Source organism: Leptonychotes weddellii, chromosome 13 (assembly GCF_054177405.1).
Source record: "Leptonychotes weddellii isolate Sample4059 chromosome 13, ASM5417740v2, whole genome shotgun sequence".
NCBI lineage: Eukaryota > Metazoa > Chordata > Mammalia > Carnivora > Phocidae > Leptonychotes > Leptonychotes weddellii.
In genome coordinates, this window is record NC_138381.1 from 4,415,588 (window position 1) to 4,442,177 (window position 26,590).

General features: G+C 46.5%; 2 protein-coding genes across 4 annotated transcripts in view; one reads left to right on the forward strand and one right to left on the reverse strand.

Moving 5' to 3' along the window:
* Nucleotides 1-6,438: 6,438 nt before the first annotated feature.
* TIMM21 (translocase of inner mitochondrial membrane 21) overlaps nucleotides 6,439-26,590 on the reverse strand; it is a 68,373-nt gene continuing 48,221 nt past the window's right edge. Inside the window, exons 2-7 of one of the 3 annotated variants that reach the window (XM_081801019.1) lie at nucleotides 11,895-12,274; nucleotides 9,310-9,372; nucleotides 9,119-9,216; nucleotides 7,241-7,314; nucleotides 7,049-7,154; nucleotides 6,439-6,944 (exon numbers count right to left, since the gene is read on the reverse strand). In XM_081801019.1, the coding sequence (XP_081657145.1) occupies nucleotides 6,849-6,944; nucleotides 7,049-7,154; nucleotides 7,241-7,314; nucleotides 9,119-9,216; nucleotides 9,310-9,372; nucleotides 11,895-12,192 (735 nt within the window). In that variant the 5' untranslated portion in view covers nucleotides 12,193-12,274 and the 3' untranslated portion in view covers nucleotides 6,439-6,848. Of the gene's footprint in view, nucleotides 6,945-7,048; nucleotides 7,155-7,240; nucleotides 7,315-9,118; nucleotides 9,217-9,309; nucleotides 9,373-11,894; nucleotides 12,997-26,590 lie in introns of those variants that run through there. The other 2 variants (XM_006742644.3, XM_081801020.1) reach the window with 2 other exon arrangements.
* FBXO15 (F-box protein 15) overlaps nucleotides 13,088-26,590 on the forward strand; it is a 47,219-nt gene continuing 33,716 nt past the window's right edge. The window contains exons 1-3 of the mRNA XM_031038366.2: nucleotides 13,088-13,254; nucleotides 20,412-20,525; nucleotides 23,145-23,249. Of these exons, the coding sequence (XP_030894226.1) occupies nucleotides 13,136-13,254; nucleotides 20,412-20,525; nucleotides 23,145-23,249 (338 nt within the window). The 5' untranslated portion in view covers nucleotides 13,088-13,135. The remainder of the gene's footprint in view (nucleotides 13,255-20,411; nucleotides 20,526-23,144; nucleotides 23,250-26,590) is intronic.

Below are 26,590 nucleotides of genomic sequence, written 5' to 3' on the forward strand. Positions count from 1 at the left end.
TTTTTTAAAGATTTTATTTATTTATTTGAGACAGAGAGAATGAGAGAGACAGAGAGCACATGAGAGGGGGGAGGGTCAGAGGGAGAAGCAGGCTCCCTGCTGAGCAGGGAGCCCGATGCGGGACTCGATCCCGGGACTCCAGGATCATGACCTGAGCCGAAGGCAGTCGCTTAACCAACTGAGCCACCCAGGCGCCCTCTTTCTTTCTTTTTTAAGATTTTTTATTTATTTATTAAAGAGAGAGTGTGTATGAGCAGGGGAAGGGCAGAGGGATAAGCAGGCTCCCCGCTGAGCTGGGAGCCCGATATGATGCAGGACTTGATCCTGGGACTCCAGGATCATAACCTGAGCTGAAGGCAGGTGCTTAACCGACTGAGCCACCCAGGTGCCCCCGAACTATGGATGTTTCTATGGCTTGGATTTAACAAACATTTTTTGAGAACCTACTATTTCCAAATAGCCCATGAAATGGAGGTCCAAAATGGCAGCGATGTTTTCTCTAGCTGCGGTCTAAAGGGAAGATGAGAGACACATTGGTAGCTGCAATATTGTTGAAACACCTTCCACACGGCCTCTTAGAATCCTTACAAAAACCGTAGGCAGTCATATTGTTGTCTTCTCTGAGAGATGAGGAAGCTGAACTATAGATGTAAAGCAGCATGAAGTAATGCTTAAACACCCAGAGTTCAAATCCCTGGTTTCAAGGTCACACAAAGCAGATTGCTTGGCCGATGCTTTTGGTTGCCTCCAGAATGGAGGGTCCCAAAATATATGTCCATGTTCTAATCCCCAGAACCTGCGAGTGTCATCCTATAACACAAAAGTCATGATTAAGTCAAGGATCTCGAGGCAGTGGGTTATTCGGTTCAGCCTTGAACTGGCAGCGCTGGGTCTCCGTGGGAGGGCGCACCGCCAGGCCCAGGCTTTACGCACCTGCTGTGGAAGTTTTGGCATGACGTCTCGCACACGAGGAGCCCAGCATTGACCAGCTGCATGGCGATCACATGGAGCAGGAAGAAAAACATTATTTCCTTAAGTGGTTCTCCCTCAGGTTGTCACTCACTCCCTTTCCGGGCGTATCGTCCATATGTCACGTCTGTACATGACGAGGGCTGGGAGGTGCAGTGGGAGGTGAACCACGACAGGAATCACTGGAGGTTGGTTCCAGACCCCTAGAGGGTAGCAGCCTCTCTCCCTTGCTCCACGCAGGTGGACCCAGGAGGTGCGGGAAGAGCAAATGCCTGAGTGAGAAATCCTGTTTCTGGCTCCTGGGACTAACGAAGCCCCACGGTCCCCCCAGTTCCATGGCAGCGGGCTGTGAGGCCCAAATGAGGGAAGGTGGGTAGGAGGTGCTTTCTGCTCCACGAACGTATGGCTTGTGGTGGGGGGGTGGGGGGATCTGGCTTTTTTCTTCTCTGTAAAGGCGTTGCCACAAAACATGCCTTGTGGCCCTAATTTTTGTGTGGAATTGTATGGAATTCTGTAGATGGCTTTTGAAAATGCCCCCAAGGGAAGGAGACATCTTACCCAGTAAAAGCATAGCTTACATGACTGCTTTGGTAAGAGAGGAATGTGCACATGGCCCGTTGTTAAGCATTAAGAAGATTCTGAGTAGCCGAGAATATTTACTAGTAAAACACACACATGTCTTAAAACAACCTGTCAGGGCGCCTGGGTGGCTCAGTTGGTTAAGCGACTGCCTTCAGCTCAGGTCATGATCCTGGAGTCCCGGAATCGAGTCCCGCATTGGGCTCCCTGCTCGGCGGGGAGCCTGCTTCTCCCTCTGACCCTCCCCCCTCTCATGTGCTCTCTCATTCTCTCTCTCTCAAATAAATAAATAAAATCTTTAAAAAAAAAAACAACAAAAACAACCTGTCAGTGAAGATTGAATGTAAGGGTGTGAAGAAGTGAGCCCGGTGGGGGGTGGGGTGGGGACTGAACAGGGTGGCTCGAACAGACAAGAGGCTGGTCCTGAGGGAAGGAGCCCTGTGGGGAGTCGGGGAGACTCAGGCAGAGCTGGTTTTAGGGGAGGGCAGGAACTAGGGGCACAGACGGTGGTTTAGGAGATGATTCTGACCTCCCAGCTGACGGCAGCTAGGGGCACCTACCACGGCAAGGGGGCCGTGGGGACAGGGGTAGGAAATGGATTCAAAACTAAGGGGGAAGGGGCGCCTGGGCAGCTCAGTCGGTTAAGCATCTGACTCTTGATTTCGGCTCAGGTCATGATCTCTGGGTCCTGGGACCGAGTCCAGTGTTGTGCTCCCTGCTTAGCATGGAGTCCGCCTGAGATTCTCCCCCGCTCCGCTGTCCCTCCCCCTGCTCACACACACAGTCTCTCTCTCAAATAAATAAAAACCTTAAAAAAAAAAAAAAAAAAACTAAGGAGGAAGAACAGATATGTAGCCAAACTTGTAACGTCAGATACAATTCAGGATACAGAGAGGACAACAGTGAAAGGTATTACAGTGGGGAAGAACAGAAAAGAAGGTTTTTGTTTATCTGCTAGTGCCTGGAGTTTGGGGAGACTTCAGGATTCAGGGTAACCAGGTAAGTCGAATCGAAGGCTGAGACTAGGCTGAAGGACCCACTCAGGCCTGGAACACAGGCCTGGTGGGGGAAGTGGTCTCAAGTTTCCATCCTGAAATGTTTGGCGCGGATAAAAGTTATCACCTGCCCGCAGGGGTGGGCTTCAAGGCCCCCACGTCTTAGGCAGTTTTCGAAGTCTCCTGTAAGAAAGGGAATACCCAGTGCAGGGCTGGGCTTTGGGGTCTGTGACAGTGAGGGACCCCGCACTTAATTAAGCTTCGTTGCCACCTGCGTGAATTTGCCTGCGTGTGGCGGCAGCTGAAGAGCAAGACAGCAGCGTGAACAGCCCCGGCCGCAGTGTCCAGCCTGAGCTCCTGCCCGTGAGCAGCCCCACGAGGCTCCCCTCCCGCCGCCCAGACGAGGACTGATCTTCCCTTGCACCTCTTTATAGGGTTTACCACGTAGGGATGCATCACCAAGCAGTAAGTTTATTTACTTTTGAGTGTTTCTGGACTTCATAAAAATGTCAACATGCACGTTAGTATTTTGCAACTTGCCTTGTTTTGCTCAAAATATCTGTGAATATCCTGTGTGCTGAGGTATGTAGCTGCGTGGGTTCCGTTTCTTTCACACTGTCTAGATACAGGGGGTCCCCGCCTCGCTTGGCCCCTGACCTGTGCCACGAGGGCCTCCGCTCCCGGGGCCCAGGTGTCTTAGTCGGTCTGGGCTGCTCTAAGAAGATGCCGCAGACCGGGCGGCTTAAAGACAGCCAGACCCTTACTGCTCACCTCTCTGCAGGCTGGGAGTCTGAGGTCAGGGGCCGCAGGGCCCAGGGAGGGCTGTCCTCTGGGCCGTGGGCTTCTTGCTGTGTCCTCACACGGTGGAAGGCTTCAGGGAGCTCTGTGGGGGCTTTTGGGTTTTTTTTTTTTTTTAAAGATTTTATTTATTTATTTGAGAGAGAGAATGAGAGAGAGAGAGCACATGAGAGGGGGGAGGGTCAGAGGGAGAAGCAGACTCCCTGCCGAGCAGGGAGCCCGATGCGGGACTCGATCCAGAGACTCCAGGATCATGACCTGAGCCAAAGGCAGTCGCTTAACCAACTGAGCCACCCAGGCGCCCTGTGGGGGCTTTTGTAAGAACACTAACCCCATTCACCGGACCCACGCCCTCACAGCCTAGTTGCCTCCCAAAGGCCCCACGGCCTAACCCCATCACCTCCGGGGGTTATGACATCAACATATGAAATTTGGGGGACACACAAGCTTTCAGACCATAACACATGAAGACTGAAGTTGTGTATCACAGTGTCTTTCTTCAGGCTTCCGTCCAAACTTGCAGTCTTTTGCTCTTACGCTTAGTTACGGGTGTGTGCGCTGAGGTGTTCTGGATTCCTAGTGGGAGGAAGGCCTGAGTAGGGGACGTTTGGCGTTTCCTACTTTTCTGAACAGTACAGAGCGAGCTCCCCAGCAGGTGCCACAAAGTGTTTACCGATCTGGCAGATGGAAACCAGTGACCCATGCGGCATGTTCTTGAGCGAGGCTGAAGGTATTCTCCGAAGCTCATCAGTTCCACGTGTCTCCTCTTCACTGGTCGCTGTTCTAGGAGGGTGCCTACTTTCACACTAGGTGGCTGCTTCTTGCTCACTGGTTGTTGGAGTTCGTTGTAAGGAATCCTTTCTTTGCTATATGGGCTGTAAAGTGTTCTCATTAGTGGCTTACTTTTTTTTTTCTGATTAGGTTTTTTTTTTTTTTAAAGATTTTATTTATTTAAAGACAGAGTGCGAGTTGGGGGAGGAACAGAGGGAGAGGGAGAAGCAGACTCCGTGCTAAGCGCAGAACCTGACGCGGGGCTTGATCCCAGGACCCTGAGATCATGACCTGAGCCAAAATCAAGAGTCGGACGCTCAACTGACTGAGCCACCCAGGTGCTCCTCTGATTAGGTTCTGAATCGTAAGATCAATCTTTTTCTTCATGGTTTCTAATTTTGTCTTACGAAGTCCGTCCCACAAATGTCACAGATGATGTGCGTTGTAAAGGGTTAATCTACGTGGAATGGAGGCTTGTGTGGTGTGGGGCAGGGATCCCACTCCCTTGCTTCCCCCCCCGGGTATTGGATGCCCCGGCAGAAGCGCATCCTTTCTGGCGTGTCACGGGCTTCTGTGCAGTGCAGTTGTGTCTGGGCCCGGGGCTGCACGGGAGGCTCGCTGCACGGCTCCCTGCCCCGTTCCCGTGAGCGCTGCCCCTGGGCAGGCGAGGCCCTTCCGGATCTTCTATAAGACGCTCAGTCTGCCCGAGAGACAAGCCCGCTCTCCCGCAGCGCCGCGGCCTCACACCTAGGACCCGAGCAGCTGCCTGCTCCGTTCCGTCCCTGTGACCGCGGGTCGCAGGTCTGTGCTGCCTGCCATTTCACACACGTTCTGGGGCTGATCTCACCCTGGCCCCGACTCCCTGGTCAGGCTCCTCTCTTGTCCTTCCGAGGCTATTCCGAACCTCATCCCCCTCTCCAAGTCCCAACCCCACTTTGAGCATTTTCTTGGCTGGTGACATACCCAGGCCGGGGATGCCTCCAAACTCGTCACACGCACAGACCCCTGCCTCCCTCCAGTTTGCTGAATGCAGTCCCCTGGGACATTGCTCTCGTGTCCCCTTTCTTCCCTGCATTTCAGTGTCTCCTTCTTTGCCTTCTTTTCTTTTGCATGCCCCCAAATTTCTTTCACCTTTAACAACCCCAAAAAAATAAAAGACAAAACAAGTTCAAAGTTCGAAGTGGAGACACATGAATCCTTAGCGTCTGTTAACCATGATAGGGGATGGGGGGATTGCGAGGTGGTGTGCCCTCCCCACTCGGCCCCTGCGTGCTGCACCCGACAACTCGCCCCGTCAGCTTCGGCTGCTTCCTCCCTGCAGGGCTCTCCGACCTCCTTCTCTAGGCCAGAGAGCGTTCAGAGCTCCAGATTCGACTGTCCTGTTGCTTCTAGACCAGCCACCTGGCTGACTCAGGTGCTCGTTAAGCTAGATGCACAACTTACCACCTCTGCTCCCTTCCTGAACTTACTATGATCACTCCAGGGGGACCTGAGAGCTATTCTGGGCCACTCCCTCTACACCCACTTGGCTGCAGAGTCCTGTTCTCCTACCCCCTAAACATGTCTCCATGGTAGCACCTTCTTCAGCTTCACTGTGTCGTCTGAACTGTCCGTTACTCACACTGGCCTCTTCCCTGGCTCTCATTCTTCACACAGCCACCAGTTCCCTTTCTAAACTAGAGACACGGTTGCTTCCACTCCTGCTCGTTTCTGATGTTCTCCATTGCTACTGGAGAAAAGTCTTAACGCTGTTGTCACATGATGTACCAGGCCCTCCGCACCCCCGTGCCCCACAGATAAGGACATTTCTAGACCTCTCCCAGTGCACGGGCACTTCACAGTCACGACTACACTCTTGTGAGGGTCACTTTTCTCTAGAACGCCCGTCAATGCTTGACGTAAAACAGAGTTGTCATCTCCCAGAGTCATTCTAACATACTGGCACCACGCTCACTGGTCTCCATGCTCCTCTGGCAGTTGGGAGGTGTGCCCCTTCTAAAGGGCGTGGGGACACTCCATGATGCCGTCTGTGGTCGGATGCTTGCACCTGTCCTCTCGTTGTCGTACTAACCAGCCAGGACGGCGAGGTCTGATGCGCACCTGAGGGCCCAGTCCCCCCGACCAGCGGGTGTGGGCTTCTCCCACTGCACAGTGCCCACTCACCGAGGACGAAGTACGAGATACACTACATTACTACAGCCTTTCCACAGGCATCGTGGAGTATGTTTATCATGTGCACTTGTCATCTGAACTTCCTACAGTCCTCAAACGTTCTCACGTGTTCAAGTCGGATTCCGATGTCTATGGAAACAAGCGGCTTCTGACATCTTTTTGTTAGTTTTGACTTTATTTCACAGATTTTATACAGTTATACAACATAAAAGCATAAAATAGTCAACTCTTTTCTCTTATTTACATGGTGTAAAATTTTTAATTAAGATTTCTTATCATGAAAGAGGATATTAACTAGAGCAGAAATACCGTCCATGATCGATTCAGAGATAGCATAAACTATGTTCTACTTCATGATTTTGCCCTCTACAAGAGAACCTCCAGTTCACCGTGTTTAAATGCAATGACTACCCACTTGCATTCACTTTTCTGCGCTACACACTCTGTCCTATCTCATTCTACAGACTCGGGAGGAGCAGGGAAGAGCAGGGAAGAGCAGGGCTGGGGGTCCACACCACGCCACATCTGCCCGGAAGCCGTGCTTGCCAGGGTTCCGCAATCACCTCAGGATCGATTATCTTCAATGACAATAGTTCTTCTAGGGTAGGGCTCAAGTTCAACAAATATATATCGAAATTCATACTCGCCACTTTCTGGGTTCTGGAAAACAAACATATTTCCAGGTGTAACTTTTGTCCCCAGGGCTTACGTCCCGCTGCCCCAGAGCCCTCGGTCCCCACCCAGTCCCCACCCAGTCCCCACACCTCCTTCACTTCAAGATGCACTGTTCCTTGCTTCCCAGGCTCAGAGCCCTGGATGTAGAACTTCACGCGCATGTGTTTCAGCCCATCCTTTACATATTCAATAAAACTGTCAAGAAAACGAAAGAGCACAGCCTCAATTCCTGTCATTTAAAAATGACCCCGAGCTTTTGGAGCGCACGCGAAGCGCGGTACCTGACATGCTGCCTCCGCCCGCGGCGTGTCGCCTCCCCGTAGCCCTTCACGGGCTCGCCGAACACACTGATGACCTGTGGGACAGACGCAGCGCGGGACTCGGTAAGGCCTCCACCTTTCACGCTTCCCAGAGAAATATTTTCTGACAAATCAAGGGATTTTTTTAAGAAAACAAATCATTAAGCCTGGGACCCTTTCAAAATGACAACTCCCAACGATGAAAAACCTGCTTCCACAAGTACGTCTTTTGTGCACACTTTAGTCCGTGACTCCGTGGTGTGAACCATGGCTTCACGACAGGTGTTCCTACTTCCCACAAAAACCAGGCACAACAAAGTGGGCAAACGTTTAAACACGCATTTGAATATTTTTAGTGAAATGTTATCTCATGGGGTCTAATACTCAAAGGTACAAGAACGACACAATTTTTTGAGTCTCTAAAGACAGTGAAAGATAACGAGTACAGGTTTCTCCAGCTATCCAAAAGTTCGCTTCACGACGTCACTCTAAAGATCCTACATTAGTACCTGTTTGCTAACTGAACAAAATCCAAAAGCCTTTTGCTTTCAGGAAATGGTGGCTGTGCCCTTGCTTCACGCCCTTGACTTAAACGAGAGCTTTCACACGAGTGTGCCACTTTCACATACCGGGGGAAGCCCGCAATAATCACCTCAGATCGAGAGGTATGAAACCATGATTCCTAACAGGAAAACTGACAATGACATGGAAATGTAGTTCCTCTTGATTTAAAATGCAAGTACTTTGGAGCCTTTCCAAAAAAAAGAACTGTAACTGGAACCTTCCTTATGCCCTGCTCATTTCCCACATACTCAGAGATGTGTCTCCCTGCCTCCTCCTTCATGGTTCTCACCGACGGCCCAGAGTCCAATGGTAAGAAATCAGCAGATGTAAAGAGCAAGATGCCTGAGGTCTCCTCCCTGACAGGACTGGAGAAACAGGTGGAGCAAGCGGAGGTGAGGCCCCAGGGAAACCAGTCAGGGCACCTGCTCTGAGGGCACCTGCAGCTTCGTACCTCACCCGTCACGGGTATGTGTGAGAAGCTGCCCTGATAATTTTTGGTGCTATCTGCTGTTTTCCTTCGAGGTACAAAGATTACGATTTCAGTGGGTAATATTTTTCCACGCTGAAGCCTTCCACCCAGGGAGTAGGAACTCTTGGTGCTACAATGGCTGCGCTGTTTGTGACCGGAAGGCATTGCGGAAAGCCTTCCTTCTGGCAGGACCCCTAACAGAACGTGGGCAACTTTTCCATACGTCAGCCTCCTTGCGGGGGATGCTGTGCTCAACACATAAGCTTTGGAGTCACACAAACTTGGGCTCAGGTCCTGGCTGTCCCGCTTACCGCTCAGCAATCTCAGCAATGCCTAATCTCTGAGGTGTCGGCCTCCCCTTCTGCAAACGGGACAGTCGCAGTATTTAACACAAACGGCTTCTGTGAGCGCCAAGAAGGACGAGGCACTGAGTGTAGTGCTTGGTGCATAATGTGCCTTCAGCGAGTGTCAATAATTACTATTATGATCACGAGCTCACGGATCAGGTTTTACAGGGCTAGAAACTTACCACAAGAGTTTAATACTCTGGCAAGGTCTAAGCATTTAGTATCTACGAAAACAAGTGACTCTCTTGTATAATTAGGATGAAAACACCGCTACACAGACCTTTGGGGGGGTCCTAAAGCATTTCAAGTACAGAAGAGAGAGCTAATAACATAATCACAATCCAGCCATATGACTTTATCATCATATAAACATCACTACTCTCAGAACCAATATGTGTGTTCTGGCTCCGCCCCCCCTCCCCTCCCCCGGCATTTTTTCCCCATCTTCAGAGTGTGTGTGATTCCATCTGGAAGACTAACCTCAGGGTGTGATCTGCATTTTTCTAAGGCTTTCCCATAGATCTTATTAGGGCTTGATGAAGAAAAAAGTTCTTTGAAAATTGTGTAAAACAAGCCACCTGCAAATTATAGAAAAAGAAGATCAAGCAAAGCAAGAGCAAGACAAATGTTAAAAGATTTTAGGAGTAGGTATTGTACTTGCTGTGATCAACCTGTGATGCTGATTCCAAAAAGCACCACTATCAAATAGGTAAAATCTCTTCCAGCTTCTTTCACTGTAGAGAGAAAGCATGGCTCAGTTAGATGTGTGCCTGACAGGCGGGAGCGCTCGCGGCTTCAGCACTTCTAGTGGGGGACATGTGGACTCGGGACCCCATGTGGGTGGGGGTCTGCGTGTGCTCTGGGGCGGCTGCTCCCAAGCCTCCCTGTGAATCAGAACCACCTGAAGAAAGTTTTCAAAAGAACCTCAGTAGAGTTCTGAGCCAGGGAATCCATACTTTATTTAGAATTACAATTTTAATACCTCTTTACTTTCTAAGACGAAGAAACACTTGAACAAGTGATCCAGGCCCCCGGCGTGAAAACACGATACAGACTGGGCAGCGACGGGCACATTCTGCTGCTCACAGACCAAGTGTTTGCTTTGTCAACTGCGGTCCAAGGGATCGAAACAGGCCTCAACTCTGACAGTCACTTCCCACCCTGCCACCCCCACCCCCCACTGGCTGCGCACACAGTACAACCAGAATGGAATTTAGAACAGAAATTCGCTTGGCCAGACAGATTTGTGAAGCGAATAAACTTAGAAAATGAAGAACCTGCCCAGATCCGGCATCTCTACTGAGAAGGAGCAGCAGGGTTTGTAGGAACATGACACAGACAACAGCGCACGTGTACGGCCTTGCTTAGGATCTGTTAGGTCTCCCACTTGTTATTACCTCGTTTTAAGGGACCTGGACCTTCTGGATTTTGGCTGCCCTGTACAGTAACCACACACCACACATGGCTATTTGAGTTTAATTTTACCATTAAGTTAACTTAAAATTAAATAAACACTCAGTTCCTCAATCACACTAGCAACACTTCAAGTGCCGGAGGCCACGTGTGCCTAGTGGCTCCCATACAGAGACCGCATACAGATAGAACATTTCCATCACTGCGTCGTTTTATTTGGACAACACTGTTGTGGACATTCTGCAAAACATCCCATTTGTCCATTCTATTTATGCCATCGTATTAGAGCCCAAAGTAACAAGGGGCATGTGTGTCGGGAAGCTTGGTAAACACATGTACTCCAAGTGTGGGGGGGATGAGCCCAGAAAGCAGATCCAGGGTTCACCGGCCACATATGCAAAACTCTTAGGGGTACACTGCATGGGGCATGGTAAGACACCCCATCCCAAACCAAAGAAACTAGGGCATCCCGTACCACGATGTGATAGGCCCCTCTGTACTCTGCGGGCAGCATATCCCACATTTGGGAATACTGCTCCCACTCATCACTGAGTCACCAGGAAGGCTGTCGCCTCTGAACGGGGTCCGGGTGAGGACAGGACTCTGCAGTAGGACCCTTCTGCAGTGTAAGCAGCGCCGCTGCTGGAGCTGGACGACCTCACAGACGCTTTGACATCTGAGCCTTTGCCCTCTGCACGCAGGCTGTTCATTCGTGCTGGACTTTCAGTCATCCCTCACAACCCTGTCCAGGCTATTACGAATGAATGATATGTGTTTTACATATTCAGCAGATTACACAACAATTGATAGCATACCGTTTTTTTTTTGGTTGTTAATGTTGTTAAAAACTCTACGTATTGAAATGACAGAGCAAAATATTAACAATAGTCACCTTTGCATGGTATAATCATGAATGTCTCAACCGTCTGCTTCCTTTTTACTTATTTTTTCTACAGATTACTTGTGAAATGAAATAAACAACTGACTTTTCCTGGCAGAGCTACATTTTTGCCTTTCCCATTATCTGTGTTCCTTCTATTACTGCCCGTGTCACCTGGAGATAAATGCTGTTTTGAACACCTTTAATTTTGTAGCACGAAGAGTCTACCTCAACGTTTGGGCACAGCAGTCATTCAAGAGCAGTGCTGAGTTGACCTACCTGAGCCAGCCCATACGGGTTATGCCTCAATAATACCCATTTACTCCACCCAATTACTCTGTACCTATCTTACGCTCTCCGGTACTCTCTCTGTAGCACAATTACTGTGTTTTCCCTGTTTCACACTCCGTATCTACTTTCTTCATTAAGTGCTCATCCATTTGTGCACAGGAATTCCCTGGCACACCCATTAACATCTGTTCAAGGGTCAAGCACAGAGGAAGTGGAAGCTCAAGAAATACTCGTGAATGGTTGTTCTAAAGAGCCCTGACGTGGCTATTAGGAAATTAAGATAAGGAAAATGTGGTTTTAATTTTCAGTTGTGTGAAATTGGGGAAGTGTGCCTCATACATAGAGTTTTAATGTCTGAGGGAGGGAACAGGAAACTCAACGGAGATAAAATGACATCTGTGAAATCTACTTATTATAAACTTTCAAACAATGGTTAAGTTTTATACAGCTCCACACTAAAACTGATAAAGTTGAGAAAAATTTTCTAGACATAACAAAGTTATGTAAAAATCAACTCTGAAATCTGAGTTCAAGTCTGTGAAGAAGACTGTAGTCTATATTCTCAAACTCTGACCTGTCTTGAGCTGTTTTCCTATCTTTAGCACTGAACCCGTGGGAAAGGACCCGGGCAGCTCTCGTCACGTTTGCGGAAAGACTGATCACGCCCGTTACCTTTCTGTGACGTCGAGACGCCGGTTTCCCGTCCCTGACCGTGCACAGACACTTGTTTGCTGCTGTCGTCCCCTCCCCTCTGGGCGCTCTGCCCCTGCGTCCAGATGGTTTTCCGGGTGACTCCAAGGATACACTTGGGTTGCACCGTTTTCTTTCGCTCTTGCACACCCCAGCTCAAGCTGGGCGCAGTCTTCAGGCGAGCTTTGTTAAGCACCAAGTGTGGCGGGAACAACCGCTTCCCCGACGACCTGCGCAGCTTCTCCGCACACTGTGCGGCTCGTAAGAAAGTACAAATCATGATCACAGAAAACTGCTCCGCTTTGGAAAGGTGCCAACTACGAAGAGCAAAGCTTCACTGCCCAATACACACCAGCCGGAGTGTACTCAGGGCTACACATTCACACGGGTGATTCTGCACGGCGTGTTCGGCGAAAACGTTAGCTCACGAAAGAAGCTGCGTCCGCTTCCTCTTCCCTACCATGCTCTTTTTACTCGAATTAAAGTGCTTTAATTACCTTCCGTACCTACGTTCACTCACTACCCGCCATACCTCTGCAAAGTAACCTGGGAAACCTCGAGGAGTCCTGGGAATAGTAGTTCGAGGCCCTCACTCTTCACAGAGCTACCGCAGCAGGAAAGGCACCAGGACTACATTTCCCACAGTGCAGGGCGGCCAGCGAGCGTGTCCCTTCCGCTACCTTCGAGAGTTCCCCGCGCCTGCGCTGCACGTATTTGGCGCCGCAGGGGTGGGCGGGGTGATCCCGCAACTGACAAAAATCCAATTAGGAATTATAAGATGGGTGTTCTTGTGGACTATCAGAGAGGACTGTAAACTGGGAATTCTCGGTCTAGTTGTGGCTTTGCCCTTCCTCATGGGCAAATGCTGTAGCCTTTGCGTTTCAGTTTCTCCCCAAGGAAACCAGACAGGAAGCAGCACAAACTTCCCCAGAGCCAGCAGGGGGGAGGGACGAGGCCGCCGCAGTGCCCAACGCCAGTGGCCGAAACTCAGCGGCCCGCTTGCCACGCAGCGTTCTCAGCTTCAGGCCGTGCGGCGTGGGAAGAAGCAGGGCCCCAGAAGTTTCTAGAACAGCTCCTGGGGCCGGCGGAAAGGCGGTGTCGCCCTTCGCCCCGCCCCTACGTACAGGCGCCGGCGAGGGCGTCGGCGTCGAGTGGGCGTGGCGGGGGCGGTGCGCTCCTCCCTCGGGCCACCGCTCCGCCTCCGGCGCTCCCGCCGGGTCTCCATGGCGACGGGACGCGGCCGGCTCCTGCAGCAGCTTTGGCGCGGCCTCCAGGCGCTGCGTTTGCCGCCCGGCGGCGCCGGCGCGGCCCCGGGGACTGACGGGGAGGCCGCTGGGTTCAGGTGACTGGGGGCCGCGGGTCGGGTCAGTACCCCGCCACCTTCCCCCTCTATTTTCATTCGTCGGCCCGGCGCGGTGTGTTGCTCGCGGCTCTTAGTGCAGGAGAGGTCTGAAGAATGGCGGGAGGAAATTTCCTCAACTTGGAAACGCGCAGTTACCCCCAGTCCTGATACAAGTATCCTAGCTTCCCCGGGGAACAGTCTTCCTCCTTCCCTTCATTCAGTTCTAGGCACTGTGGGGAACTGGGAACCCTGGGGCAGCGCGTCGCTGCGCTCCGCCGCGCGGATGAGCTCCACCTGTGAGGGCAGGTACTTATCACAGGTCTGCACCTGCAGCCTTGGAGAGGGCGCTCGTTCAGAACGTGTCCCCCAAGCTCCTTGTTTTCTTCTGGGGCTGGAAATCACCTTTCGTCCTCTCTATGAGTTTGTAAGTTAGGAAAGTAGAATCTACTTTTGATAAGGTTACCAATTTTCTTTTCCCGCCCATGGTTGGTGAATGCAAGACACAACCCCTAAGCAGATAATTCTGGTGGGTGGGTTGGTCTGGGAGCGTGTTTTCTCAGGGCAGAGTTCCTGCACTTCCAACTTCGAGGCCTCCTCTGCATTTTCTTTTCTTTTCTTTTGGAGAGAGAGAGAGAGAGAGGGACGTGGGGAAGGCAGAAGGAGAGGGAGAGAGAGAATCTTAAGCAGGCTCGTCGCCCAGGGCAGAGTCCCACCCTGGAACTCAAGCTCGCAACCCTGAGATCATGGCTCAGGCTGAAACCAAGAGTTGGCTGCTTAGCAACTGAGCCACCCAGGCGGCAGGTTTCTAAGCAAACTCTGAAGGGATGCCTATTGATAGCCACCCGTTCGTGTTCATCCCTAATCCCCTTCTGCCTGCCTTCCTGACGAAGTGCTGGGCTTGTGTTCTTTTCTTGGTGTCTAGAGACCCATCTCCTACATTTCTCTTGGGCACCCTGGTTCTGAAGGGTGGTCCTCTTCTACAGTGAGAGAAGGCAACTTTGAGGAGATGGGGAAGGGGCAGGGAGCAGGAGGCTGCAGGTACATTCCAAAAGGATCTTTAGCTTAACTCCAAGGGTAATGGTTCAGGTTCATTTCATAGTGAATGATCCAGTCTGTTAGAGGTATCAATGTGCTATCATGGTACCTTATTAGATTCTTCTCGTTTATGGTGAGTGGTTCCTAGCTTTATACGCATCATCCCAATTGGTTCGCCAAGTGGAGGGACAATACAAAGAACAATTTGCATTCTTGCGGAGTCTTTTTGCTTGCAAGTCCTCGTGATTTGTAAGATAGGAAAACTCATTCGTATTATGCCTTCTAACAAACCAAATGTCTATGTTTATTTATAAAATATGATTCTGTTATTTAACAGTTCAAGAACTTAAATTACTTTTTGTTTTCCCAAATCTCCAGGATGTTGTCCCATGTTCATCCTAGGGTCCATTACCCACTTACCCTGTTTTCGGAAGGGGTGCTCTGCACCTTAGTATTATGGTAATAGTTGGTTCTTGAGAATAGCGGCAATGCTAGACATACCACAAGCCTCGTGAGAACTAAAATGGTGACAGTGCCTTCAAAACTTCTGTAGGAGAGAAACAGTGGCATTTAAATTGGAGCCTCGAACTTTAAATCAATTTGCCACGATTCCTAAAATTAGCCTTTATATATAGAGCTCTGTCAGTGGGGAGCAGAATGATTTTTATGTGATGAATCTTCTATTACTTTGTAAGTTGAGCGAACTTCTTGGTGATGACGTAATTAGAGTGCCTGGCATGGGAGCCCACATGTCAGCCTGTGATTTGGTGAGGTCTACATTCCTTATGGGAAAGAAAAATCAGCTGCCAAGAATGATTGCAGATGGTCTAAGTAGGTGGTGATTTTTATTGTCTCACTGCAGAAAAATTAGATTTTAATAAGGAATCAGCTACCTTTTTAATGAAAAAATGTGAACATGTGTAAATGTCACAAACTGTGAGAAAAATAGCAGAAAGGATATCAGGTTGGCTTAATTTCTACTTGATCTAGTTTCTTTGGTTTATCAAATATCAAAAATCAGGGACAGAAGATAATTTTTTTCTTTTTTTTTAAGAAGGTAAATTTTTAAAATATTGAATTTATTCAAAGCTGTCAGGCAAAATCTATTACTTAAAAACAGTTTTAAAACTAAATGTCATCTTACTAATTATGTCAGCTAAGTATGCACTTAATTTTGTAGACATAAATCTACATGAGGACATGCATGGAACTTACTGATTTGTTAATTGTGTGGCCCTTGAAAATGTGCAGTTGGTTTATTTTATGGAGAAATGGAGATGTACTTTCAATAATACCAAAAGCCATACTGATAAGATATAGAATATAGTAATGTAATACAGTCGGAAGAGCTCTGGAAGGACAGTCGGGAGATGAAAGTCTCTGGGGCTCTTGGCCTCTATGTTGGGACCTTAAATGAGTCACTGTAAGTGCCTTGTCAGAACTATAGTCTTCTCTGATTTGTGAAATAGGGATTCATTAGATTTATTTTAATTATGGATAAGTAAAATTAATGCAGTGGCTTTGGGGAAAATGTTAAGTAATTTAACTGGTAAGTAATATAATACCTTTGTACGATAAGACAACCACAGGTAAGTTATCCAGTAGAATGCAACATTTGTATTAATTCTTAAGATCAATTAAGAGACTTCAAAGAACTTTTGAACTCTTGGCTGTGCCCCCAGATTTCAGGGCAGCTGGTCCTCCCAGCTGTGTGGATGCCTTTGGAACCACTGTACCTGCCCTAAAGGATTATGCTATCAAACTGTGAGTCCAAACCTTCTCATGTATGGGATTCTCGTTTTGAAATTAAAACAACAAAAATCCCACAGTTTATTGCATATTCAATATATTAAGTAATACTAGAAAATACATGGAATTCTGGCCCTTCAATTCTTCAGCCCCCATTTAAAAACAACCACCACCCAAAAACCTTGCAATCTTGTAATCCTGTGAATCAGATGTATTACTGGTTAATACTTTGTTGTCTTTCCTTCCAGAACTTTTTCCTTTGTGTGTGTTTACTTTTTCTCTTAAGAGACAAAATCAAAGATAAGATTATGTAGTGTATCCTGAGATAACCTGCTTTTTTCAACTGATATGTTACTAATGTAGCAGGTATTTATTGACTATCTCTGTATGCCAGGATGTTGTGGGTGAAGAATCAGGAATGAACAAAACTTGTGCAAAAGACCTGCGGATGTGGAGCTTACAATTCCAGTGATGTGAACAGAGTAGATAAGTAAGATGTGTAGTGATGGATGGTGATAGGTGCTAAGGAAAAAAAATAAGGAGGGGGCCTATAGTGCGTGCATGTGTGTGTGGTGTGTGTGTGTGTGTGTGTGGAGTATGGGTTGGAGTTTGAGAGAGAGGAGTTGTCAGTGAGATGGTGACATTTGCATGAATACCTGAAGGAGGTGAGGGACCAAGCCATGCAGACATCTGGAAGGCATCATGAGCTCGTTTCTATCTCAGACACTTTCAGCTGTGTTGAAACTGTCCATTTTAATTGGCTGAGCTTTGTTCACTGTATGGAGCCAGGCTGTTTAACCAATCCCTGTACTGTCTCTGGAAGTTCGTCAGTGCAGACAACTCTGAGTGTTCTCGAGTCACATTTTTGGGCTCATTTTCTTGCTTTGGGATATATTTTGTACAAGTGAAATTCCTGGCTTAAAAAAATACAAGTGCCTTTTAAGCTCTTGATAAACACTACCAGATTTGGTTTTCCATACTGTTTATACAAATTTATACTCCCAGCAGTGAATGAGATGTTTTTTATTTGGTCTTTGCCAGTTTCTTAGATTGAAATGGATCGATACAGCATATTAATTTACTTTTCTTTGACTCCCTTGGAAAGGACTTAGGGTGTAATAGACTTTATTTTTTGACACTTTTTGATTGCAGAAATACGTGTGGCAAAAAGCTGTTATCAATTTACTAATGCCTTTTTTTTTTAAAGATTTTTTTAAGATCTAAGAGAGAGAGGGCACAAGCAGGGGGAGGGGCAGGCAGAGGGAGAAGCAGGCTCCCCGCTGAGCAGGGAGCCAGATGCGGGGCTCAGTCCAGGACCCTGAGATCATGACCTGAGCCGAAGGCAGATGCTTAACCAACTGAGCTGCCCAGATATCCCAATTTACTAATGCTTTTAAACAAATGTGTATTTGAGGACCCCAGCAGTATTCATTTAAGTTAAGGAAGCTTTCCTCAGTTTTCACATACAATGTGTATATACACACCCCCAGACTCCTTGGATGACCATTCATACTGGCAGGGGTCCAAGGGTCACTGGCTGGGAAATCCCGGCAGATAGTATTATTTGATGGAGGAGTAATAGAAATGCCTTTTACTTAAAGCTTATGTGTTAGAAACCACTGTCAACTAAAGATATTTGATCTTTGACTATGTAATACAGATGGGTACAGAATTTACAAGAAGTTAACGACTTAAAATAAGGAGTGCTTTTATCATTTAAAAATGTATATGTTTAAAAATTGTGTATTGTGTTGAATGGTGCTCCCCAAGTTCGCGTTTACCCAGAACCCTAGGATGTGATTTTATTTGGAAATGGGGTCTTTGCAGATGTAATTAGTTAAGATGAGGTCACACTGGGTTAGGATGGATCCTAAACCAAATGTGACTGGCGTCCCTATAAGAAGAGATAGAGACACACACAGGGAAGATGGCTGGGTAAGATGGAGCAGAGGTTAGAGTTGGTCATCTTAGGTTGTCACAAGCTAAAGAACACCAAGGATTGTCAGCAACCACCAGAAGCTGGAAGAGGCAAGAAAGGATTCTTCCCTAGAGACTTTGTGGAGGGAGCATGGCCCTCCCAACACCTTGACTTTGGACTTTTGGCCTCTAGGACTGAGAAAATAAATTTCTGTTGTTTTAAGCCACCTAGTTTGAGTCAGTTTGTTAAAGCAGCCCTAGGACACTAACACAATTAGGAAATTGTATTTCACTTCTCATTATTACTGTGTTAGAGCCAGGTCAGTGGAGTTGAAGCTTTTCTGTTGTGGAAATCTTTGCTTAAATAATACTTTCAACAGAAATACAAAAATCTGTTGTATAGGTGGAGTTCTCTGGATAAAGGGGGAGGGCATGGTAGAGCTTTCCAAATGAGGGTCTCTTCTGCCCGCTGTCCCTCCCCTTCCTGTGCTGCTGGGCACAGACTGGGTACCACTGGTTCTGCCTAACTTCTTTGCATTCCCAAGAACTCACTGGCACATTGAACGTCTTTTGCTGAAGCAGGCATGGAGAGGCCTGGGTAGCCAGCGTTTCTTACCTTGGTGAATTTGTTACCCTCCAGGATCTGGAAAGGTTTACCATGTCCCTCCTCTCCTAGGTGGAGGTGCCAGCATGCAGATGCTAGCTAATGTTTATTGAGGGCTTATCATGACCAGCCATTATGCTGTTTCTGAAGAGGAAAACCTAGAAAGGGAGGACAAACTAATTCTCTGGCTGCTCAGAAGCCCATGGGGGAATCATCAGGCAATTTGAGTGCTTGCGGACGTGCACATCGTGGCTCCCCTTTTCCATGGGGTTTTCAGGCTCTGCTGGGTTGTGGGCCATGCGCTCCCTGTGCCTCCTATGGGCGGGGCTGTGCTTGGGATCTAGGACCATCCTCTGTTCAGATCCATCCCTGGGGCTTTCATTCTTCCACTTCCAGAGAGATTATTGCCCTTCCTTCCAACTTCTCGTGACCCTCATTTTGCCCCCAGTTGTTGCCCGTATCCTTTTTGATTGTTAGTCCAAGTATATCCAGGGAATCGGCTTGGTAGGAAAAATGTGGGGTGCTAAACTCTTGGTGAACAAAGTACATAGTCAGAGCAATGGCATATTGGTGAACTGGGCGTGTGGAACCTATACTCTAGATTTTCATCACATGCTGGGTGGGAGGCGGGTCAGTAATTGATGTGTGTGTGTGTGTGTGTGTGTGTGTGTGTGTGCGGTAAAGAAGCGGCTTCCAAGCCTTTCCAAGAGAACTAGCGTATCCAGCAGTAGCTCTGTCTGGGAGCTGTGGGCTCCATGCCTTCCTGGGTTTCTGGGTAGGTTTCAGATCCGCACCAAGCTGCTGTGGAGCAGTGCTGGTTTTGAGGGCTGATTTTAATAAAAATTTATTTTAGGAACTTCTGAAAAGAACTAACTGCATAAAATATGATACTTTATTTCATTGAATCTTAAAAGCCATTGATTGTAAGATTTACTATTTTTTGTACCACTAAAATAAAAAATAGATGGCCAGTTAAATATATTCCATTGAACATGAGATACTTTTTTTTTTTTTTTAAAGATTTTATTTGTTTATTTGAGACAGAGAGAATGAGAGAGACAGAGAGCACATGAGAGGGGGGAGGGTCAGAGGGAGAAGCAGGCTCCCCGCCGAGCAGGGAGCCCGATGCGGGACTCGATCCCGGGACTCCAGGATCATGACCTGAGCCGAAGGCAGTCGCCCAACCAACTGAGCCACCCAGGCGCCCCTGAACGTGAGATACTTAAAATGTGAAAAAAAGTGGAGGATGAGTATTTGGTGTTTCTGTGGCTGTGATCGCCGGAGCCAGGGTTGGAGCCAGTTATCATCCCTCAATGACCAGCAAAGTTGTAGATTATGTGGGCAGTTCTGGTTCACAAATCTAAGGTTTTTCTTACTTGATTGATGCTGTTTTTTGTTAGGTTTCTGCTATTGTTGAAGCTGGCCAGTTGATAACATTTTATTTTTTTCCTTTTATTCCAATAAATAAGTTTTATAGCACCTCTTTGATATGTTGACAGCCTATAAAAGCAAATATTTAATCTTATTGTTTACTACACTTGATCTTAGCCAAAAGGCCAGAAGTGATTCATCTTATGTTTAAAACACATTAGAGTAAGTCCAGTTTTCAGGTTTACTTACTCAGGACACATGGTATGTTTCAGTCCCTTGGCTGTCCCACCCCACTCCCTACTTCCTTCTTACTTTCCTTCCTTCTTTCTCCTTTCTTTCTCTCCTTCCTTCCTCCTTTCCTTTCCCTTTCCCGAGATGAAATTTTACAATGAGTCATTCTTGGAGTTTATGAACCTTTTATGGTTTTGTAGAGGGGACTGCACAGGTCACCTGTCCTTATAACTTGACTTTTCCATCTTAGTTTCAGAAGGGGGCCAAGCACCAGGTGTGCGGGAAGGACTACCCTGAAGCAGCGCGCTGGGCGGGGAGGGCGCTGTGAGCAGCCCTCCACTATGCATCCTGTGTCTCTGGAGAGGTGAGTCGCAGTAATTGGCGCTCTTCTGGGGGGCTCTGGGGTGGAGTTCTTAGAGAAAGTTCCAATGCTGTACATACCAAGCTGCTGTTCTGAGCTGAGAATAGAATTGCGTGGGAAGAAAGTACAACATGGAGAGTTTGCTGTGAGTCATCAGCCTGTCACCACTGTCATTATTAGACTAGGTTTATGAAGTGAACTAAAAGTGACAAGTAAATTTTCCTTTTTAAAAGTTCTTCAAAATTATTCACGTTCTAGTTGATAAAGACCCTTGAAACAGTGGAAAGGAGATTAAAGTGTGTTCTTCTAAAAACTCCAGAGGTCTCTGGGTCTCTTAGCTTTCAGTGCTTTGGGAGCCCATTTTGCCCTGGAAAGGTTCTGCAGGATCCTTTTTTTGAACTATTTGAAATTGAGCGGAGATGCGTGCGGATTTTTGTTGTGCTGATGCTTCTGGGACACCAGCTCTCCGCGACGCGTTGTGTGGCGCCCTGAGCTCCTGGGGTCACTGCAGACATTTACAGCGAGCGAAGCAGGGCTCACATAGTCTGCATATTGCAAAATTCAGATCCAAACATAAGTTACCTGATTGCAGGTTTTGGGCTTTGATACTATAACTCGGCTAACAGAGTACATGCTTTCAGAGTGTACTGAAAGAAGAAATGAAAAAAGTGTGTGCTAAAAAAAGAAATGAAAACTAAAAAAGAAAGAATTAAGGACAGCAATTTAAGTTTTAAACCTTCTAGTCTGAGAACACGATCTGTGATACAATAATCTGATACAGGAAATAGAACAAATATTGATTCAGTTTATATACAATAATCTGATACAGGAAATAGAACGAATATTGATTCAGTTTATCCATCCATCAAATATTTGGGGACCTTCTCTGTACCAGACACTGTGCTCTGACACTTGGAGCTTCTAGGATGGTCCTGCCTCTCACTTGCCCCATCTCCTTCGCCATCCTCCCCACTTGCGTCCGCTGCAGTATGAAATAATTAGAATCCCACACAAAGTGACCCAATGGGGGTGTGGATAGTGATGGTACTGGCTTCGAGGAAATCTCATGAATAGTACATAGGAATGTCTTTGATCTTTACTGTTCTAACTATAAAGTGGGGGTTTTCTGCTTTTGTTAGAAGTACAGGGAGAGCCCCCTTTCATTATGTTAGTCTGCTGGGTAGGAGGGTGAACCTCTCTAATGGCCTTTGAATAGGATTTTAATCCAATTAAATAATTCTTCCTGGGTAAGATTTGCCATATACCTTTCTGAAATATTTTCTTTAAGCCCAGCTTTACATTTTTTTGAATTATAATTATTTAAAAAAATAATAACTATGAATTTCTGTGAAACAGTTGAATCAAAATATGAAAACTATGTGCAATGGGTAATCCAAATGGTCACCAACTGTACCATCTCTGCATTAGCAACCTTTTGTCACTAAAAGCATCTAATTTATTGACTCTGAATGTAAGGAATTTCATTTGGCAGGAGGGATTTAATTAATCCCTGAGCAAAACCGCTTGTTTAAACAAGCAGGGAGTCTTTGGTTAAATATCTCTGAAGGATTTGAGTAGGGGTAGCTTCGACTAGTGACACAGATCAGGCAAGTCTTCCATTCATCATCTTTTCTCTGAGGATCTACTTCATTCTTTCTCAGTATTATCAGAATCTTGGGACTGATTATTTCCCTATGGAAACATTTGATAACCTGATTTTTTAATTTTTAATTTTAATTTAAAATTAAAAAATTAAATTAAATTAAAAATTTAAAATCGTTAAAATCACAAGTGGAGAATAGGGGCAAGCCATTTAAATTGGCCAAAGCGTTTTACTGCCTCAGTTCTCTATCCCCAGGCCTCCCCGCACTCATCTTCTCTGGCTTACTTTCTTCCAGCCTTAGGTCCAAACGTGCCCAAATGTGCCCATTCCTGACTTCCTCACATTGGTAAGGCCTTCTGGACATGTTCAGATTCTGATAGTTGTTTTGTAAAAGTGTAAGGTCATAGAAATTCATGGGGTATTGAGAATCCAGCTCAGTGTCATAATTTAGGCAATAAATGAGAAAGGAAAAGAGAGTTCAGAAAATCTGACGGGGCTTGGTGTCTCCTTAAAGCCCCAGAGGAAGGTTTCAAGTGTGAGGACGTGCAGGAAGAGGGCGTGTGAGAGCAGTATGGGTTAGGTGAAAAATAAGTGGATATTTCCTATTCCAGTTCCTTTTTTTTTTTTTTTTTTTGAGGAGGAGGATTCTGTGTTATTTTTAATGAATACCTAAGAATGCATTCTTTTTCTCTTACTTCCTTTTATCTCCCCAAAGAATGATGCATACTTTCATGAGGGAGGTGGGGAAATTCTGCCTGTGGATTCACGGTGTGTGAATATGAATAACACGCCAAGGATGTTAGCTTCCCATAACCTTGGGTCTCTGGATTCGTTTAGGTCATGAGGATTGTGATAGCAGACATTTCAGTTGAGAAACCAGTGGAAGTTAAGGGTACAGTTTGCCTCTCGTACAGGAGGGGTGCTGGTCACCTTCTGTTTGGAGGTGAACACCTGTTGTTTTCTGGGTAACTTTTAGCTCAAATGCTTGCCCGCTTCTCTGATTTCTTCCCCTCTCCCAGGATGCCTTCAGAAATCTTGCTGAAGATCTTTTCCTACTTGGATGCTGTGACCCTGCTGTGTGCTGGATGTGTGAATAGGCGCTTTTATCATCTGGCCAATGACAAGTAAGCAGAAAACCAAATCTCTCTCTTGTCTCTTGATGGCGTATTGATGGAAGTCATGAAAACTAGTGAGACTGTTTTAACCATTTTTTTTAAACTTAAAAGAGTTACTTTTGAAAGTGTTTTTAAGATTTTATTTATTTATTTAACAGAGAGAGAGAGAGTACAAGCAGAGGGGGAGAGAGAGAAGCAGGTTTCCTGCTGAGCAAGGAGCCTGATGCGGGGCTTGATCCCAGCACCCTGGGATCATGACCTGAGCCGAAGGCAGACACTTAACGACTGAGCCACCCAGGCGCCCTTGAAAGTGTTTTTAGAATAGATGTAGTATGTCTAATGCTTTAAGTGGTCAAATGGGTATTTCCAGTGATTTGCATTTACATGTTTTAAAAAAAAGGAATATCTTTGCATGAACTGAAAAAGATCAAACTTACTATTGGTGCAGCTGTTGTCTCCTGTATAGAAGAATATATCTCTTGTCTGTGTCAGTAGGCACACAAGTGGGTTCATTGTGGGTTCAAGGGAAATACGCATGTTCTTGACAGTACTAGAATGGATGTAGAACAATTTTTGTGTCTCTTTCTTAATGACTCTTAGTAAGAGGTGAAGACATTCACTAAAGCAAAGTGCAGTAAGGCATTTTTCATGAAAGAGGTCAATTAAATATCAAAATTATAGCTCCTTGAAGGGTTCTTACTTTGTTTAAGGATAGAGCTCCAATTACTCAATAAGCTGATAAATTATAAATTGCTTAGTTTCTCTAAATATCACCTCTCCCCACTGACCTTCACAGGCCCAGATAGTGCAGGCACTGGGCTTTCCAGTGGATTTGGGCCATACCTCTAGTAATGTTCCTTGCATACTTTTATTATTAATTATGTGCCCATCCCACTTTCTTGGGAGTTGTCCTTTAAAAATCTGAGCTTCTGATTAAATTATCCTTGTGTTTGTTTTCTTGTTATAAGAAATATTTTAATCGCATACATTGCATTTTATTTTATTTTATTTTTTATTTAAAGATTTTATTTATTTTAAAGAGAGAGAGCGAATGTGTGCACAAGGACGAGCCGGGGAGTGGGGGAGAAGGAGAGGATCTTAAGCTGACTCCACCCTGAACATGGAGCCTGAGGAGGGGCTCAATTCCACGCCCCCCAAGACCATGACCAGAGCCGAAATTGAGAGTCAGGCGCTCCTGCCACTCCTCCTGCTTGTGCTCTCTCTCTCTGTCAAGTAAATAAATAAAATCTTTAAAAAAAAAAAAAAGAGGTGCTCAACCGACTGAGCTACCTAGGTGCCCCTGCATATGTTGAATTTTATTTTTAAGAGTCATGTCTGATTTTATAGTTAGACTTCATAAAGGGCATATTAACACGGTTTATCAGAACATTAAATTGGCCCCATTTTGTCAACAACTTGTTTGAAGTTTGTCTGTGCCTGACTGGTAGTCAGAATGGCTAACTCTGCTCTTGTCCTCAAATCCACCTTAGTTTTTTAACAGGATGGGTGATCAAGAAATGACTGTGTTTGGGTTTTAAGTACTTGTTAGAAGCATCTTATACTTGACATTTGTATTTTATAGATAATCAAGCGGCACAATCTGCACAGGATTTTAATTCTATCAAATGTTCTTTTTAGGCTTCACTTATGGTAAATACGGTAAGCTGACGTGTGTGAAAGTGGTTCTTCATACAGACGTTAGGCGTAACTCTAACTGAAGGTGTGCGGGGTTTGGGGTTTGCGCTCTGCTCCCCCTTCCCCGCAGCGTTTGCTCTAGTAGTTTGGGAGCACTGGTGCGTGGGCAGGAATAGACTCAGCTGCAGTTCTGTGGTGCCCACGTGAGAAATTTGGGAACACTTCTGTGGAGTAAAATGATGAGTAAAATAAATTTGAAGAAAATATGAACAAGCTTTTATGTAAAGGGAGTTTTTAAAAGTGCCTACTCAAGGGATTTTGGGGAAACAGTGTCAGATTTACCTACATGGACTCAAATCATCATCATTTTGCAACTCTTAGCTCACGTATGAAAGGCCAGACGTTTCTGAACTGAGGAAATAAATACCTGAGGGCAGAAAACTTGGTGTGAAAGGATTCTGTGGGGTGAGAAATGATTTCAGAGTGCTTACTAGCAAGAGCATTGGTAGGGGTCGGATTGTGGGTAAGTCTTTTGGGAAGTCCGTGTACTGCCTGCATCGGGGAGACCCGTGTGCAAGTGGAACGTCTGCGAGGTGCCCCTTGCTCTGGGGTGACAAGCGGCTGACGGGCGCGGGGCGTGCCTTCTCCCCGCTCCTCTTGGCCACTGGCCAGCTCATCCCACACTGAACTACACAGAAATGTGGAGACATACATTAGCACATCATTACGTTTATTTATGTAAAGCTCACCTTCCACTGTAGGAAATTGATTTTAGCCCCGCCTCAGTTTCCCCCAAGAGAAGCTTCTTTCTTTCCCTGAAGGAGAGCAGTGGCTGGGAGAGAGGTGCCTTGGGCTCCCTTCAGCCTGCTCATTGCCACTGTTCCTGGGACTTTCCCTGGGCCTCGGAGCGTGATGGGCACGAGGGGCACAGGCTGTGGCTCAGAGCTGAAGCTGGAGTCAACCTGGTGGCTGATGGGCTCTCTGCATTTGGATAAATTTCTTGGTTTCCTCGAGTTCATTTCTGTGCTGCTGAGGAGGCTGAGAAGCCCAGGGGGTGGGTGGGTGGGCTCTGGTTGAGGCTGCGTGGGTACAACCCTGGGCCTACCGTGTCCTCGACTTACACAGACTGGCCTGGGCCAGATCTTTGCACTGGGGCCTCATTACATTGTCTGTTCCATGGGGACAATAATAGTAGCTACTTCATGGGTTTGTTGGTGATTAAAGTAGTTAACGTTTACAAAGGGCTCAAATTATGCTTAACACAGTGCTCAAAAAATACTAACTGTTGTTGTTTTTTTCTTCATTTTTTCATTCATTATGCAGTGAGTTTTTTCACTTTCTTCTCTTTGTGCAAGCATAATGTGTTCCTTGTGGAAAAATTAAAACAGAAATCAAAAATAACATACAGTTCCATTGCTGCTGACATTTCTCCGTGTGTGCTTGTATATATGGTTCCTTTCCAATCTTTTAAAAATGTGTGTACTTAAAATAACATGATAGGAATCACCTTGTGTATTTCCTGTTATTTTTCTATAATCTGTTATTCCATTATTGCTATAGGATGGCAGTGGTTTGGATGATGCCTCATACCAAGAGATCACTCATTTTAACTTGACCCTGGGAAACAAGCTTTTCCTTTTAGTACGTGTTTCTGGGGTTGATGAATCTCTGAAACACTCACCTCGAACTGCAGTTCACTTTAACACATGAGCGAC